At 41.0% G+C, this 16,921-nt stretch overlaps 1 protein-coding gene across 1 annotated transcript in view; it reads left to right on the top strand.

Annotated features, from left to right (window-relative positions):
* Positions 1 to 16,921, top strand: part of mpp4a (MAGUK p55 scaffold protein 4a) — a 73,220-nt gene that overhangs the window by 30,516 nt on the left and 25,783 nt on the right. The window contains exons 10-13 of the mRNA XM_065018567.1: positions 1,060 to 1,118; positions 14,662 to 14,679; positions 14,791 to 14,832; positions 15,378 to 15,398. Of these exons, the coding sequence (XP_064874639.1) occupies positions 1,060 to 1,118; positions 14,662 to 14,679; positions 14,791 to 14,832; positions 15,378 to 15,398 (140 nt within the window). The remainder of the gene's footprint in view (positions 1 to 1,059; positions 1,119 to 14,661; positions 14,680 to 14,790; positions 14,833 to 15,377; positions 15,399 to 16,921) is intronic.

Here is a 16,921-nt window from a genome sequence, read left to right as displayed (position 1 = left end):
TGACAGACAGACAGACAGACAGACAGACAGACAGACATAAACACCGCAGCCTTCACAAGAGGTGGGGGGTGACAGACAGACAGACAGACAGACAGACATAAACACCGCAGCCTTCACAAGAGGTGGGGGGTGACAGACAGACAGACATAAACACCACAGCCTTCACAAGAGGGGGGGTGATAGACAGACAGACATAAACACCACAGCCTTCACAAGAGGGGGGTGACAGACAGACAGACAGACAGACAGACAGACAGACAGACAGACAGACAGACATAAACACCACAGCCTTCACAAGAGGTGGGACACCACCTGCGATCAATTCCATTTCAATTCAGTCAATCAGTTTACTTCCTTAATTGACTAAATGAAAATGGAATTGACCCCAACCCTGGAAGACTCCTAATTGAACCCGTAGCCAGACCAACACAGCGCGGTTATAGCGGTCACTCAATCGAATAAGTGTATGTTCAGTGTGATCAAACCAGTGAAGGAGTATAGGTCCGTCACTGCGACGGATTTCTGTCATATAGACTGAAAATATAAACGCAGCATGTAAGTTGTTGGTCCCATATTTCATGTGCAGAAACAAATGGATTCTGATTGGCTGGACCTGGCTCCACAGTGGGTGGGCCTAGTGGGTTGGGTTTAGTATGGATCCCCATTAGTTCCTGTCAAGGCAGCAGCTACTCTTCCTTTCAGTCATAGGATTTTTCATGTCGACGTTTTCGGACATGCACTGTGAACGTAGATTCGAATTGAAAGCGTGAGCACAGTGACTGTCTGAATGTAGGCCTCGTACCAGCAGCTACTAGGTTACAGCGCCATCAGAGCATGGAAGAGGTCATTTTTAGGCCAAAAAAACAAACTCCGATATAATGACATTTATATAATTAGAAAAACGGCCCGTTTTTTTTTTACATGAAAAGGTAGGTTACCTTGGCTACGCAGACAATCGATCTGAGATCTTAAGTTTCAGGGATGTTGTTGTTGTTGTTGTTGTTGTTGTTGTTGTTGTTGATGCTTTAACCCCCGACCTCTCTGGTCTCCATTGTGCAGCAAACAGAGGGAGACATGGTGGTCACAGCCTTTCCAGGCCCACACCTGCATCAAGCCCTGTGAGTAACAGCACTAACATCCTACTCTTAGACTGTCTGTACACCTATAGTATCACCTATACTATGCACTCTGTTTTTAATTCCCACTCTAGCTGTATTTATTAAGGACCCCCATTAGTTCCTGCCAAGGCAGCAGCTACTCTTCCTGGGGTTTATTATGGATCCCCAGTAGTTCCTGCAAGGCAGCAGCTACTCTTCCTGGGGTTTATTATGGATCCCCAGTAGTTCCTGCAAGGCAGCAGCTACTCTTCCTGGGGTTTATTATGGATCCCCATTAGTTCCTGCCAAGGCAGCAGCTACTCTTCCTGGGGTTTATTATGGATCCCCAGTAGTTCCTGCCAAGGCAGCAGCTACTCTTCCTGGGGTTTATTATGGATTCCCATTAGTTCCTGTCAAGGTAGCAGCTACTCTTCCTGGGGTTTATTATGGATCCCCATTAGTTCCTGCCAAGGCAGCAGCTACTCTTCCTGGGGTTTATTATGGATCCCCATTAGTTCCTGTCAAGGTAGCAGCTACTCTTCCTGGGGTTTATTATGGATCCCCATTAGTTCCTGCCAAGGCAGCAGCTACTCTTCCTGGGGTTTATTATGGATCCCCATTAGTTCCTGTCAAGGCAGCAGCTACTCTTCCTGGGGTTTATTATGGATCCCCATTAGTTCCTGCCAAGGCAGCAGCTACTCTTCCTGGGGTTTAATATGGATCCCCATTAGTTCCTGTCAAGACAGCAGCTACTCTTCCTGGGGTCCAGCAACATTAAGGCAGTTATATACAATTAAAAATATTACATGACATTACTTTCCATATCACTTTTCACAATACATTAAGTATTTTACTACCACATATCTACAATACATTAAGTGTGTTCCCTCAGACCACTACTCTACAACACATTGTGTTCCCTCAGACCACTACTCTACAATACATTAAGTGTGTTACCTCAGACCACTACTCTACAATACATTGTGTGTTCCCTCAGACCACTACTCTACAATACATTAAGTGTGTTTCCTCAGACCACTACTCTACAATACATTAAGTGTGTTCCCTCAGACCACTACTCTACAATACATTAAATGTGTTCCCTCAGACCACTACTCTACAATACATTAAGTGTTCCCTCAGACCTCTACTCTACAATACATTAAGTGTGTTCCCTCAGACCACTACTCTACAATACATTAAGTGTGTTCCTCAGACCACTACTCTACAATACATTAAGTGTGTTCCTCAGACCACTACTCTACAATACATTAAGTGTGTTCCTCAGACCACTACTCTACAATACATTAAGTGTGTTCCCTCAGACCACTACTCTACAATACATTAAGTGTGTTCCTCAGACCACTACTCTACAATACATTAAGTGTGTTCCTCAGACCACTACTCTACAATACATTAAGTGTATTCCCTCAGACCACTACTCTACAATACATTAAGTGTGTTCCTCAGACCACTACTCTACTACCACTACTCTACAATACATTAAGTGTGTTCCCTCAGACCACTACTCTACTACCACTACTCTATAATACATTAAGTGTGTTCCTCAGACCACTACTCTACAACACATTAAGTGTGTTCCCTCAGACCACTACTCTACAATACATTAAGTGTGTTCCTCAGACCACTACTCTACAATACATTAAGTGTGTTCCCTCAGACCACTACTCTACAATACATTAAGTGTATTCCCTCAGACCACTACTCTACAATACATTAAGTGTGTTCCCTCAGACCACTACTCTACAATACATTAAGTGTGTTCCTCAGACCACTACTCTACAATACATTAAGTGTGTTCCTCAGACCACTACTCTACAATACATTAAGTGTGTTCCCTCAGACCACTACTCTACAATACATTAGTGTTTTCCTCAGACCACTACTCTACAATACATTAAGTGTGTTCCCTCAGACCACTACTCTACAATACATTAAGTGTGTTCCTCAGACCACTACTCTACAATACATTAAGTGTGTTCCCAGACCACTACTCTACAATACATTAAGTGTGTTCCTCAGACCACTACTCTACAATACATTAAGTGTATTCCCTCAGACCACTACTCTACAATACATTAAGTGTGTTCCCTCAGACCACTACTCTACTACCACTACTCTACAATACATTAAGTGTGTTCCCTCAGACCACTACTCTACTACCACTACTCTATAATACATTAAGTGTGTTCCCTCAGACCACTACTCTACAACACATTAAGTGTGTTCCCTCAGACCACTACTCTACAATACATTAAGTGTGTTCCCTCAGACCACTACTCTACAATACATTAAGTGTGTTCCTCAGACCACTACTCTACAATACATTAAGTGTTTTCCTCAGACCACTACTCTACAATACATTAAGTGTGTTCCCTCAGACCACTACTCTACAATACATTAAGTGTGTTCCCTCAGACCACTACTCTACAATACATTAAGTGTGTTCCCTCAGACCACTACTCTACAATACATTAAGTGTGTTCCCTCAGACCACTACTCTACAATACATTAAGTGTATTCCCTCAGACCACTACTCTACAATACATTAAGTGTGTTCCCTCAGACCACTACTCTACAATACATTAAGTGTGTTCCCTCAGACCACTACTCTACTACCACTACTCTACAATACATTAAGTGTGTTCCCTCAGACCACTACTCTACTACCACTACTCTACAATACATTAAGTGTGTTCCCTCAGACCACTACTCTACAATACATTAAGTGTGTTCCCTCAGACCACTACTCTACTACCACATATCCAGAACACATTAAGTGTGTTCCCTCAGACCACTACTCTACAATACATTAAGTGTGTTCCCTCAGACCACTACTCTACAATACATTAAGTGTATTCCCTCAGACCACTACTCTACAATACATTAAATGTGTTCCTCAGACCACTACTCTACAATACATTAGTGTTCCTCAGACCACTACTCTACAATACATTAAGTGTGTTCCCTCAGACCACTACTCTACTACCACTACTCTACAATACATTAAGTGTGTTCCCTCAGACCACTACTCTACAATACATTAAGTGTGTTCCCTCAGACCACTACTCTACTACCACATATCTACAACACATTAAGTGTGTTCCCTCAGACCACTACTCTACTACCACATATCTACAATACATTAAGTGTGTTCCCTCAGACCACTACTCTACTACCACATATCTACAACACATTAAGTGTGTTCCCTCAGACCACTACTCTACTGCCACATATCTACAACACAGTGTGTTCCCTCAGACCACTACTCTACAATACATTAAGGGTTCTCTCAGACCACTACTCTACAATACATTAAGTGTGTTCCCTCAGACCACTACTCTACAATACATTAAGTGTGTTCCCTCAGACCACTACTCTACAATACATTAAGTGTGTTACCTCAGACCACTACTCTACTACCACTACTCTACAATACATTAAGTGTGTTCCCTCAGACCACTACTCTACAATACATTAAGTGTGTTCCCTCAGACCACTACTCTACAATACATTAAGTGTGTTCCCTCAGACCACTACTCTACAATACATTAAATGTGTTCCCTCAGACCACTACTCTACAATACATTAAGTGTTCCCTCAGACCACTACTCTACAATACATTAAGTGTGTTCCCTCAGACCACTACTCTACTACCACATATCTACAAGACATTAAGTGTGTTCCCTCAGACCACTACTCTACAATACATTAAGTGTGTTCCCTCAGACCACTACTCTACAATACATTAAGTGTGTTCCCTCAGACCACTACTCTACAATACATTAAGTGTGTTCCCTCAGACCACTACTCTACAAGACATTAAGTGTGTTCCCTCAGACCACTACTCTACAATACATTAAGTGTTTTCCCTCAGACCACTACTCTACTACCACATATCTACAATACATTAAGTGTGTTCCCTCAGACCACTACTCTACTACCACTACTCTACAATACATTAAGTGTGTTCCCTCAGACCACTACTCTACAATACATTAAGTGTGTTCCCTCAGACCACTACTCTACTACCACATATCTACAACACATTAAGTGTGTTCCCTCAGACCACTACTCTACAATACATTAAGTGTGTTCCCTCAGACCACTACTCTACTACCACTACTCTACAATACATTAAGTGTGTTCCCTCAGACCACTACTCTACAATACATTAAGTGTATTCCCTCAGACCACTACTCTACAATACATTAAGTGTGTTCCCTCAGACCACTACTCTACAATACATTAAGTGTATTCCCTCAGACCACTACTCTACAATACATTAAATGTGTTCCCTCAGACCACTACTCTACAATACATTAAGTGTTCCCTCAGACCACTACTCTACAATACATTAAGTGTGTTCCCTCAGACCACTACTCTACTACCACTACTCTACAATACATTAAGTGTGTTCCCTCAGACCACTACTCTACAATACATTAAGTGTGTTCCCTCAGACCACTACTCTACAATACATTAAGTGTGTTCCCTCAGACCACTACTCTACTACCACATATCTACAACACATTAAGTGTGTTCCCTCAGACCACTACTCTACAATACATTAAGTGTGTTCCCTCAGACCACTACTCTACTACCACATATCTACAACACATTAAGTGTGTTCCCTCAGACCACTACTCTACTGCCACATATCTACAACACAGTGTGTTCCCTCAGACCACTACTCTACAATACATTAAGGGTTCTCTCAGACCACTACTCTACAATACATTAAGTGTGTTCCCTCAGACCACTACTCTACAATACATTAAGTGTGTTCCTCAGACCACTACTCTACAATACATTAAGTGTGTTCAGACCACTACTCTACTACCACTACTCTACAATACATTAAGTGTGTTCCCTCAGACCACTACTCTACAATACATTAAGTGTGTTCCTCAGACCACTACTCTACAATACATTAAGTGTGTTCCCTCAGACCACTACTCTACAATACATTAAATGTGTTCCCTCAGACCACTACTCTACAATACATTAAGTGTTCCTCAGACCACTACTCTACAATACATTAAGTGTGTTCCTCAGACCACTACTCTACAATACATTAAGTGTGTTCCCTCAGACCACTACTCTACTACTCTACAATACATTAAGTGTGTTTCCTCAGACCACTACTCTACAATACATTAAGTGTTCCTCAGACCACTACTCTACAATACATTAAGTGTGTTCCCTCAGACCACTACTACTACATATCTACAACACATTAAGTGTGTTCCTCAGACCACTACTCTACAATACATTAAGTGTGTTCCTCAGACCACTACTCTACAATACATTAAGTGTGTTCCTCAGACCACTACTCTACAATACATTAAGTGTGTTCCCTCAGACCACTACTCTACAATACATTAAGTGTGTTCCCTCAGACCACTACTCTACAATACATTAAGTGTGTTCCCTCAGACCACTACTCTACAATACATTAAGTGTGTTCCCTCAGACCACTACTCTACTACCACTACTCTACAATACATTAAGTGTGTTCCCTCAGACCACTACTCTACAATACATTAAGTGTATTCCCTCAGACCACTACTCTACTACCACTACTCTACAACACATTAAATGTGTTCCCTCAGACCACTACTCTACAACACATTAAATGTGTTCCCTCAGACCACTACTCTACTACCACTACTCTACAATACATTAAATGTGTTCCCTCAGACCACTACTCTACAATACATTAAGTGTTCCCTCAGACCACTACTCTACAATACATTAAGTGTGTTCCCTCAGACCACTACTCTACAATACATTAAATGTGTTCCCTCAGACCACTACTCTACAATACATTAAGTGTGTTCCTCAGACCACTACTCTACTACATATACATTACATTGTGTTCCCTCAGACCACTACTCTACAATACATTAAGTGTATTCCCTCAGACCACTACTCTACAATACATTAAGTGTTCCTCAGACCACTACTCTACAATACATTAAGTGTGTTCCTCAGACCACTACTCTACAATACATTAAGTGTGTTCCCTCAGACCACTACTCTACAATACATTAAGTGTTCCTCAGACCACTACTCTACAATACATTAAGTGTGTTCCCTCAGACCACTACTCTACAATACATTAAGTGTGTTCCCTCAGACCACTACTCACAATACATTAAGTGTGTTCCCTCAGACAATACAATACATTAAGGGTTCCTCAGACCACTACTCTACAATACATTAAGTGTGTTCCTCAGACCACTACTCTACAATACATTAAGTGTGTTCCCTCAGACCACTACTCTACAATACATTAAGTGTGTTCCCTCAGACCACTACTCTACAATACATTAAGTGTATTCCCTCAGACCACTACTCTACAATACATTAAGTGTGTTCCCTCAGACCACTACTCTACAATACATTAAGTGTGTTCCCTCAGACCACTACTCTACAATACATTAAGTGTGTTCCCTCAGACCACTACTCTACAATACATTAAATGTGTTCCCTCAGACCACTACTCTACAATACATTAAGTGTTCCCTCAGACCACTACTCTACAATACATTAAGTGTGTTCCCTCAGACCACTACTCTACTACCACTACTCTACAATACATTAAGTGTGTTCCCTCAGACCACTACTCTACAATACATTAAGTGTGTTCCCTCAGACCACTACTCTACAATACATTAAGTGTGTTCCCTCAGACCACTACTCTACAATACATTAAGTGTGTTCCCTCAGACCACTAATCTACTATACATTAAGTGTGTTCCTCAGACCACTACTCTACAATACATTAAGTGTTCCCTCAGACCACTACTCTACAACCACATTAACATTAAGTGTGTTCCCTCAGACCACTACTCTACTACCACTACTCTACAATACATTAAGTGTGTTCCCTCAGACCACTACTCTACAATACATTAAGTGTGTTCCCTCAGACCACTACTCTACAATACATTAAGTGTGTTCCCTCAGACCACTAATCTACTATACATTAAGTGTGTTCCCTCAGACCACTACTCTACTACCACTACTCTACAATACATTAAGTGTGTTCCCTCAGACCACTACTCTACAATACATTAAGTGTGTTCCCTCAGACCACTACTCTACTACCACTACTCTACAATACATTAAGTGTATTCCCTCAGACCACTACTCTACAATACATTAAGTGTGTTCCCTCAGACCACTACTCTACAATACATTAAGTGTGTTCCCTCAGACCACTACTCTACTACCACTACTCTACAATACATTAAGTGTGTTCCCTCAGACCACTACTCTACAATACATTAAGTGTGTTCCCTCAGACCACTACTCTACAATACATTTAGTGTGTTCCCTCAGACCACTACTCTACAATACATTAAGTGTGTTCCCTCAGACCACTACTCTACTACCACATATCTACAACACAGTGTGTTCCCTCAGACCACTACTCTACTGCCACATATCTACAACACAGTGTATTCCCTCAGACCACTACTCTACTACCACATATCTACAACACAGTGTGTTCCCTCAGACCACTACTCTACTACCACATATCTACAACACAGTGTATTCCCTCAGACCACTACTCTACAATACATTAAGGGTTCTCTCAGACCACTACTCTACAATACATTAAGTGTGTTCCCTCAGACCACTACTCTACAATACATTAAGTGTGTTCCCTCAGACCACTACTCTACAATACATTAAGTGTGTTCCCTCAGACCACTACTCTACAATACATTAAGTGTGTTCCCTCAGACCACTAATCTACTATACATTAAGTGTGTTCCCTCAGACCACTACTCTACAATACATTAAGTGTTCCCTCAGACCACTACTCTACTACCACTACTCTACAATACATTAAGTGTGTTCCCTCAGACCACTACTCTACTACCACTACTCTACAATACATTAAGTGTGTTCCCTCAGACCACTACTCTACAATACATTAAGTGTGTTCCCTCAGACCACTACTCTACAATACATTAAGTGTGTTCCCTCAGACCACTAATCTACTATACATTAAGTGTGTTCCCTCAGACCACTACTCTACTACCACTACTCTACAATACATTAAGTGTGTTCCCTCAGACCACTACTCTACAATACATTAAGTGTGTTCCCTCAGACCACTACTCTACTACCACTACTCTACAATACATTAAGTGTATTCCCTCAGACCACTACTCTACAATACATTAAGTGTGTTCCCTCAGACCACTACTCTACAATACATTAAGTGTGTTCCCTCAGACCACTACTCTACTACCACTACTCTACAATACATTAAGTGTGTTCCCTCAGACCACTACTCTACAATACATTAAGTGTGTTCCCTCAGACCACTACTCTACAACACATTAAGTGTGTTCCCTCAGACCACTACTCTACAATACATTAAGTGTGTTCCCTCAGACCACTACTCTACAATACATTTAGTGTGTTCCCTCAGACCACTACTCTACAATACATTAAGTGTGTTCCCTCAGACCACTACTCTACTACCACATATCTACAACACAGTGTGTTCCCTCAGACCACTACTCTACTGCCACATATCTACAACACAGTGTGTTCCCTCAGACCACTACTCTACAATACATTAAGTGTGTTCCCTCAGACCACTACTCTACAATACATTAAGTGTGTTCCCTCAGACCACTACTCTACTACCACTACTCTACAATACATTAAGTGTGTTCCCTCAGACCACTACTCTACAATACATTAAGTGTGTTCCCTCAGACCACTACTCTACAATACATTTAGTGTGTTCCCTCAGACCACTACTCTACAATACATTAAGGGTTCTCTCAGACCACTACTCTACAATACATTAAGTGTGTTCCCTCAGACCACTACTCTACTACCACATATCTACAATACATTAAGTGTGTTCCCTCAGACCACTACTCTACTACCACATATCTACAATACATTAAGTGTGTTCCCTCAGACCACTACTCTACTACCACATATCTACAATACATTAAGTGTGTTCCCTCAGACCACTACTCTACTACCACATATCTACAATACATTAAGTGTGTTCCCTCAGACCACTACTCTACAATACATTAAGTGTGTTCCCTCAGACCACTACTCTACAACACATTAAGTGTGTTCCCTCAGACCACTACTCTACTACCACATATCTACAATACATTAAGTGTGTTTCCTCAGACCACTACTCTACAATACATTAAGTGTGTTCCCTCAGACCACTACTCTACAATACATTAAGTGTGTTCCCTCAGACCACTACTCTACAATACATTAAGTGTGTTCCCTCAGACCACTACTCTACTACCACATATCTACAATACATTAAGTGTGTTCCCTCAGACCACTACTCTACAATACATTAAGTGTATTCCCTCAGACCACTACTCTACAATACATTAAGTGTGTTCCCTCAGACCACTACTCTACAATACATTAAGTGTGTTCCCTCAGACCACTACTCTACAATACATTAAGTGTGTTCCCTCAGACCACTACTCTACAATACATTAAGTGTGTTCCCTCAGACCACTACTCTACAATACATTAAGTGTGTTCCCTCAGACCACTACTCTCTACAACTCTACAACACATTAAGTGTGTTCCCTCAGACCACTACTCTACAATACATTAAGTGTGTTCCCTCAGACCACTACTCTACAATACATTAAGTGTGTTCCCTCAGACCACTACTCTACAACACATTGTGTTCCCTCAGACCACTACTCTACAATACATTAAGTGTGTTCCCTCAGACCACTACTCTACAATACATTAAGTGTGTTCCCTCAGACCACTACTCTACAATACATTAAGTGTGTTCCCTCAGACCACTACTCTACAATACATTAAGTGTGTTCCCTCAGACCACTACTCTACAATACATTAAGTGTGTTCCCTCAGACCACTACTTTACAATACATTAAGTGTGTTTCCTCAGACCACTACTCTACTACCACTACTCTACAACACATTAAATGTGTTCCCTCAGACCACTACTCTATAATACATTAAGTGTGTTCCCTCAGACCACTACTCTACAATACATTAAGTGTGTTCCCTCAGACCACTACTCTACTACCACATATCTACAACACATTAAGTGTGTTCCCTCAGACCACTACTTTACAATACATTAAGTGTGTTTCCTCAGGCCACTACTCTACTACCACTACTCTACAATACATTAAGTGTATTCCCTCAGACCACTACTCTACTATACATTAAGTGTGTTCCCTCAGACCACTACTCTACTATACATTAAGTGTGTTCCCTCAGACCACTACTCTACTACCACTACTCTACAATACATTAAGTGTGTTCCCTCAGACCACTACTCTACTGCCACATATCTACAATACGATATCCATGTGTACATGTGTCTGTGTGTCTCTTCAACGTCTTCCCCGCTGTTCCATAAAGTGCATTTGTATCTGTTTTTAAATCGAATGTTACTGCTTTCCTCCACTTTGAACCATGAGAGATTTACATGCATATTATTATTATCGCTCCGTGTGTCTTTAAGGGCCAGCCGTGCTGCCCTGTTCTGAGACAATTGTAATTTTCCTAAGTCCCTCTTTGTTTGTAACTGACCACACAACTGGACAGTAATCCAGGTGTGACAAAACTAGGACCTGTAGGACCTGCCTTGTTGATAGTGTTGTTATGAAGGTAGAGTAGTGCTTTATTATAGACAGACTTCTCATATCTTAGCTACTGTTGCATCAACATGTTTTGACCATGACAGTTTTACAATCCAGGGTTACTCCAAGCAGTTTAATCACCTCAACTTACTCATTTTCCACATTATTCATTACAAGATTTAGTTGAGGTTTTGAGTTTAGTGAATGATTCCTCCCAAATACAAATCTATTAGTTTTTGAAATATTTAGGACTACCCATTCTGAAACTGACTCCAGCTCTTTAAGTGTCACAGTGATTTTCAGTCGCTGTAGTAGCTGACATGTATAGTGTTGAGTCATTCGCATACATACACACTGTAAGTTTAAAAAAAATGAAAAAGTAATGGGCCAAGAGCACTGCCCTGGGGAATGCCTGATTCTACCTGGATTATATTTGAGCAGGATTCCTTTAAAGAACACTACTCGGTGTTCTGTTAGACAGGTAACCCTCAAAACACAATATAGAAGGGGATGTAAAGACATAACAGATACGTTTTTCCAGCAGCAGACTATGATCGATAATGTCAAAAGCCGCACTGAAGTCATACAAGACAGCCACCACTTTTGATCATCAATTTCTCTCAGCCAATCAGTCATTTGTGTAAGTGCCGGTGCAAGTTGAATGCCCTTCCCTATAGGCGTGCTGAAAGTCTGTTGTCAATGTGTTTACTGTGAAATAGCGTTGTATCAGTCAAACATAATTTTTTCCAAAACTTTACTAAGGGTTGGTAACAGGTCAACATTCACAAGGCCGCAGGGACAGACTGATTACCAGGACGTGTACTCAAAGCATGCACGGACCAACTGGCAAGTGTCTTCACTGACATTTTCAACCTCTCCCTGACTGAGTCTGTAATACCTACATGCTTCAAACAGACCACCATAGTCCCTGTTGCCAAGAAAGTAAAGATAACCTGCCTAAAGGCGATGTCATTTACAAAATAGCCTCCAACAAATTGGATGCAGTCTATCACAGTGCAATCCGTTTTGTCACCAAAGCCCCATATACTACCCACCATTGCGACCTGTACGCTCTCGTTGGCTGGCCCTCGCTTCATACTCGTCGCCAAACCCACTGGCTCCATGTCATCTACAAGACCCTGCTAGGTAAAGTCCCCCCTTATCTCAGCTCGCTGGTCACCATAGCATCACCCACCTGTAGCACGCGCTCCAGCAGGTATATCTCTCTAGTCACCCCCAAAACCAATTCTTTCTTTGGTCGCCTCTCCTTCCAGTTCTCTGCTGCCAATGACTGGAACGAATTACAAAAATCTCTGAAACTGGAAACACTTATCTCACCCTCACTAGCTTTAAGCACCAACTGTCAGAGCAGCTCACAGATTACTGCACCTGTACATAGCCCACCTATAATTTAGCCCAAACAACTACCTCTTTCCCAACTGTATTTAATTTATTTATTTATTTTGCTCCTTTGCACCCCATTATTTTTATTTCTACTTTGCACATTCTTCCATTGCAAAACTACCATTCCAGTCTATATTGTATTTACTTTGCCACCATGGCCTTTTTTTGCCTTTACCTCCCTTCTCACCTAATTTGCTCACATTGTATATAGACTTGTTTATACTGTATTATTGACTGTATGTTTGTTTTACTCCATGTGTAACTCTGTGTCGTTGTATGTGTCGAACTGCTTTGCTTTATCTTGGCCAGGTCGCAATTGTAAATGAGAACTTGTTCTCAACTTGCCTACCTTGTTAAATAAAGGTGAAATAAAACATTTTAAAATAAAAGACTGGTCATGGCTCACATCAACACCATTATCCCAGAAACCCTAGACCCACTCCAATTCACATACCGACCCAACAGGTTCACAGATAATGCAACCACACCGCCCTTTCCCACCTGGACAAAACGAGCACACAGTACCGGTCAATGTACAGTACCGGTCAAAAGTTTGGACACACCAACTCATTCTAGGGTTTTTCTACATTGTAGAATAATAGTGAAGACATCACAACTATGAAATAACACATATGGCATCATGTAGTAACCAAAAAAGTGTTAAACAAATCAATTTAAAAAAAATATGTTTGCGATTCTTTTGACCCGGTAGTGTATATTCATTGAGCTATAAAACAACGTTATTGCTGTAAGGTACTGGGTGTCGTGAAGTCAGGCGCAGGAAAGCAGAGAGTTCAGTGCTCCTTTAATGCGGTGAACCACGGCCACCCCACTTTTGGGTGTTCAAACAGAATGCCCCAGACACAGGGAACGAAAACAGTCTAGCACTAAATACACAAACACGTAAGTCTGTAGCAAACACCAGGGTTACAATAATCAATCCCGCACAAAGAACCATGCGGGCCGGCTGACTAATAAAGCCTCACTAATTATAACCAACTCAAAACAGGTGTACTCAATAAACACATAAGGAGGGGGAGAAATAATCAGTGGCAGCTAGTAGGCCGACGACGACCGCCGAGCGCCGAGCGCCACACGAACAGGAAGGGGAGCCACCTTCGGTCGGAGTCGCCTCCACCGTGAGGTCTGAAAATGCCATAACGAGCACACGCTCATTCTGTGTTGCCAAAGGAATAGCGCCTACTAGCGCATATTTTTCCTGTTGTCATATTCTGAGTTTTCTAAATAATTAGCCAGAGGGCTAAGTCAATAGAAAGAGAGAAACTCTCTCGTAAGTCCCGTCCTTAACGAATTCTCACATGTTTTCAACACTTCCAGGATATATGAATTCTAGATAAGATACATAGAGCTTCTGTAAAATATGGACCACAAAGCTCCACCCTCTTTTGCGTGTTCGGTGTTTCAGTCAGGTTGTCCAAATGTCTTTATCATGAGTTCTGTTTCCTTTGTCTTCTCTGCTGACCTTAAAGTGAGCATAGCTGGTGATGGTACGTACAATATATAAACAAATACTTTTTTTCTGTGTGTGGGGGGACTTGGATTTGTCTTGACCGAGACAGTAGCAGGATCTCTGTTTGACCTTGTGTTTTGTCTTCCAGAGGACGACGTTAAGACCAACAGTGGGAATGGTGCCATAGCAGGTAACCACATCGTCCTCATTCCATATCACTCTTATAGTAATCTGTTGTATACTAACTATAAATATATCACTAGCCACTCTAAACAATGCTACCTTATATAATGTTTACTTACCCTACATTATTCATCTCATATGCATACGTATATACTGTACTCTACATCATCGACTGCATCCTTATGTAATACATGTATCACTAGCCACTTTAACTATGCCACTTTGTTTACATACTCATCTCATATGTATATACTGTACTCGATACCATCTACTGTATGCTGCTCTGTACCATCACTCATTCATATATCCTTATGTGCATATTCTTTATCCCCTTACACTGTGTATAAGACAGTAGTTTTGGAATTGTTAGTTAGATTACTTGTTGGTTATCACTGCATTGTCGGAACTAGAAGCACAAGCATTTCGCTACACTCGCATTAACATCTGCTAACCATGTGTATGTGACAAATAAAAGTTGATTTGATTTGATACTATTGCTACGTACTAACAGGCAGTGAATTAACACATGTTTTTTTGATTGGTCTTTATTAGATGAAGAAGATTTTGAATCTGGTAGGTAAGTTTTTTATTATTATTATATTATTTTTTATGGTTTTGATAGATTCTGTAGATGTATCTGTTTTCTTTCAATATAGTGTTCATCAGTATCTTTTGTGGTTCATCTGTACGATGAAAAGACAGAGACCGTTATTCACAAGGTTTTTTCTTCTCTTTATTTTCCACCGTTGTGATATTCTAGAGGACCTCAGAGAAGGTCAATACACCAATTCATATTTCTTGCTGTGAATCGTTTTGTCAATTTATCATTTGACTGTTTACTGTAGTAGTTGTTTACCTGTATTCTCTTGGTTTGGAGAGTATAAAACAATATTATAATTGATTAATTTTCCCAGTGTATTCAGAAGAGGACAATACAGTGCCTTCATAAAGTATTCACACCCCTTGACTTTTTCCACATTTTGATGTGTTCCAGCCTGAATTTAAAATTATTTTGGTCAATAGCCTACACACAATAACCCATAATGTCAAAGTGGAATTATGTTTTTAGAATTTTTTTGAAAGGAACTAAAGTAAAACTACAACTACTTTGTGTTATGTTTGGAGGCAATACAATACAACACATTATTGAGTACCCCTCTCCATATTTTCAAGCATAGTGGTGGCTGCATCATGTTATGGGTATGCTTGTAATCATTAAGGACTGAGGAGTTTTTCAGGATAAAGCACAGGAACAATCTTAGAGGAAAACCTGGTTCAGTCTGCTTTCCACCACACACTGGGAGATGAATTCCACTTTCAGCAGGACAATAACATAAAACACAAGGCCACATCTACACTGGAGATACTTATAGAGTTATAGATTTGACTTAAATCTGCTTGAAAATCTGTGGCAAGACCTGAAAATGGCTATCTAATAATGATCAACAACCAATTTGACAGAGCCTGAAGAATTTAGAAAAGAATCATGGGGGCACAATCCATGGAAAGTTGCAGAAGACAATAGAGACTGACCCAGAAGAGGTAGACTTGGAAAGTTCTTATGGACTGACCCAGAAGACTCACAGTTCTTATGGACTGACCCAGAAGACTCACAGCTCTTAGAGACTGACCCAGAAGACTCACAGCTCTTATGGACTGACCCAGAAGACTCACTGCTCTTAGAGACTGACACAGAAGACTCACAGCTCTTAGAGACTGACCCCGAAGACTCACAGCTCTTAGAGACTGACCCAGAAAGACTCACAGCTCTTAGAGACTGACCCAGAAAGACTCACAGCTCTTAGAGACTGCCCCAGAAGACTCACAGCTCTTAGAGACTGACCCAGAAAGACTCACAGCTCTTATAGACTGACCCAGAAGACGCACAGCTCTTATGGACTGACCCAGAAGACTCACAGCTCTTAGAGACTGACCCAGAAGACTCACAGCTCTTAGAGACTGACCCAGAAGACTCACAGCTCTTAGAGACTGACCCAGAAGACTCACAGCTCTTAGAGACTGACCCAGAAGACTCACAGCTCTTAGAGACTGACCCAGAAGACTCACAGCTCTTAGAGACTGACCCAGAAGACTCA

Source organism: Oncorhynchus nerka, linkage group LG1 (genome assembly GCF_034236695.1).
Source record: "Oncorhynchus nerka isolate Pitt River linkage group LG1, Oner_Uvic_2.0, whole genome shotgun sequence".
Classification (NCBI taxonomy): domain Eukaryota; kingdom Metazoa; phylum Chordata; class Actinopteri; order Salmoniformes; family Salmonidae; genus Oncorhynchus; species Oncorhynchus nerka.
This window is presented reverse-complemented; position numbering and strand designations above follow the sequence as displayed.